The 2,123-nt window shown below is 44.5% G+C and overlaps 1 protein-coding gene across 1 annotated transcript; it reads right to left on the reverse strand.

Moving 5' to 3' along the window:
- Window positions 1-553: 553 nt before the first annotated feature.
- On the reverse strand, window positions 554-1,902 carry cox7c (cytochrome c oxidase subunit 7C). The gene is made up of 3 exons (XM_028996816.1): window positions 1,760-1,902; window positions 948-1,092; window positions 554-644 (listed from the first exon to the last, which is right to left on the reverse strand). The coding sequence occupies exons 1-2, from the start codon at window positions 1,832-1,834 to the stop codon at window positions 976-978; spliced, it is 192 nt and encodes a 63-aa protein (XP_028852649.1). The 5' UTR covers window positions 1,835-1,902; the 3' UTR covers window positions 554-644; window positions 948-975.
- Between the last annotated feature and the right edge of the window lie 221 nt (window positions 1,903-2,123).

The raw sequence follows: 2,123 nt of genomic DNA on the forward strand, positions 1-2,123 counted from the left end.
AGCATGGGTTAATAAAGATGTAATAAAATGGTCAAAGGAACCAGATGACATTGTGTTTGACAAATTCGCTTAGCTGGCTTATCACGTTGGGCTTGGCATTTAATTCCGAATCCTACATGGCTGCTATTTGTATGAGAGTGACGGGAAAAAGAAATCCCATTAGTTCCCATTTTTTTAGCAGCACAAAACCAACGTTTATGATGTCTCTCACAATTCAAATGAAAAATTGCGCTGAAACAGACAATCTGAATGTGAAGAGTACAGTTCAAATATTTTTGGTTTTAAATCTGAATGCCAAAAAACGTGCGTTACTGCAGTGGTGGCCTAGCGGTTAAGGCCCTGTAATCTGAAGGTTGCCGGTTCGAATCCCGATCACCCAAGGTGCCACTGAGCAAAGCACCGTCCCCATACACTGCTCACCGGGTGCCTGTCATGGCTGCCCACTGCTCACTCAGGGTGATGGGTTAAATGCAGAAGGCAAATTTCACTGTGTGCATCGTGTGCTGTGCTGCTGTGTATCACATGTGACAATAACTTAAAAAAAATGAGACAGTTAATTTTATTCCATTTTATTTACAAATTGAATACAAGATCTTCATTGGTGTGAATGAAGAAAACTGTTCCAGGCGAAGAATGTTGGAGACCTGTGGGAAGAATAAAGAGGAGTGTCAGATTTCTAATATCTGGTTTTACACAGATACACACAAAAAAAGAGAGTAAATTATATCATTATCCAGAGGGTTTTACAATCAGTAGTGAAAGGAACAGTCTCCCTGGAGACACTCAGGGTTAAATGTCTTGCTCAGGGACACAATAGTAGTACGTGGGGTTTGAACCTGGGTCTTCTGGTCCTTATGCTGGTCACTCTGGATAAGGACGTCTGATAAATGCCATAAATTCCCAGCACAGCTGAGCAGACCTTCAATTGGAATGACAAAGACTCTGACCTTCGCGCCCACGTTGGTTGGGCCAGATTTACTTCTTCAGGAGCTGGTGCCTCACAACGATGAAGGGGAATGCAAAGCCGCTGCCGAAGAACACAACCATCATGCCCAAGAGCCTCCACTTGTTTTCCACTGAGAAGGGAAGGTTCTACGGAAGACCGCAGCAAAGAGTGTTAGTTCTTAAAGACACTGCCCAGAAGCAGAGTCGATATTAACCTGCATTTAAAACCATTTAAGGCACGGCGTTCGTTTTTTTTTTGTGCATGTGCAAGTTACATGTCAGACCAAGTGCCTTCACAATTTGTGAAGGTCATGAACAAGGTCCTTGGTACATAAAAAGGTGAAGATAATGCCCGTTCGAATTTGCCGGTTCGCGAAGGTGCCCCTGAGCAAAGCATCGTCCCCACACATTGCTCCCTGGGCGCCCGTCATAGCTGCCCACTGCTCACCAAGGGTGATGGGTTAAAAGCAGCGGACACATTTCGTTATGTGCACCGTGTGCTGTGCTGCAGTGTTTCACAATAACAAATCACTTCACTTTAATATCGCTGATCAATGTGGACGAATATTTATTAACGCTAATTAGCAATGCTAGCAGACTACCAGCGAGAACCGAACAACTCAAGAGTCTTTTGACAGCATGCATTCTCAAACGAGAAAAAATGCAAAAAGGAGAAAATTAAATATATTTATCTACATGCGCTAATGTGAAAATGAGTCCTGCTGGGTTAGCTGGTGGCTAATCTGACCTCCAGGCACGGCCCGTTAGCCCTCGTTTTTATCCTGGAATTTAATCGGCACAGGTTCAAACGCACCTTCCCGGGTCCCTCCGCGTAGTGAGAGCTGCGCACCGCTGAGGTGGTAAACCGGCGAACCGCCTGACCCAACATGTTGGTTCTGAGAAGCTTCAGCCGACAGACAGGAACGACACCGCGACCTTCTTGAAAAAGCCGGAAACAGGAGGGTACCGGCGCGGAGCCTTCTGGGTAATTATTGCTGTAGCAGTGCATCATGGGAAATGTTGTTCCGAGAACGATGTCTTTTTTTTGCATCTGCTACAGGTACTGGACCCCCTAAATACCTGTTTTGATCAAATAATGATTCAAATAATTGGAACTGATCTATTCAGTTTAATCGTAGACCTTTTGCATGCATTTACATTTACATTCATGGAATATG

The sequence above is a fragment of the Denticeps clupeoides genome, chromosome 11 (assembly GCF_900700375.1).
Source record: "Denticeps clupeoides chromosome 11, fDenClu1.1, whole genome shotgun sequence".
In the NCBI taxonomy this organism is placed as follows: domain Eukaryota; kingdom Metazoa; phylum Chordata; class Actinopteri; order Clupeiformes; family Denticipitidae; genus Denticeps; species Denticeps clupeoides.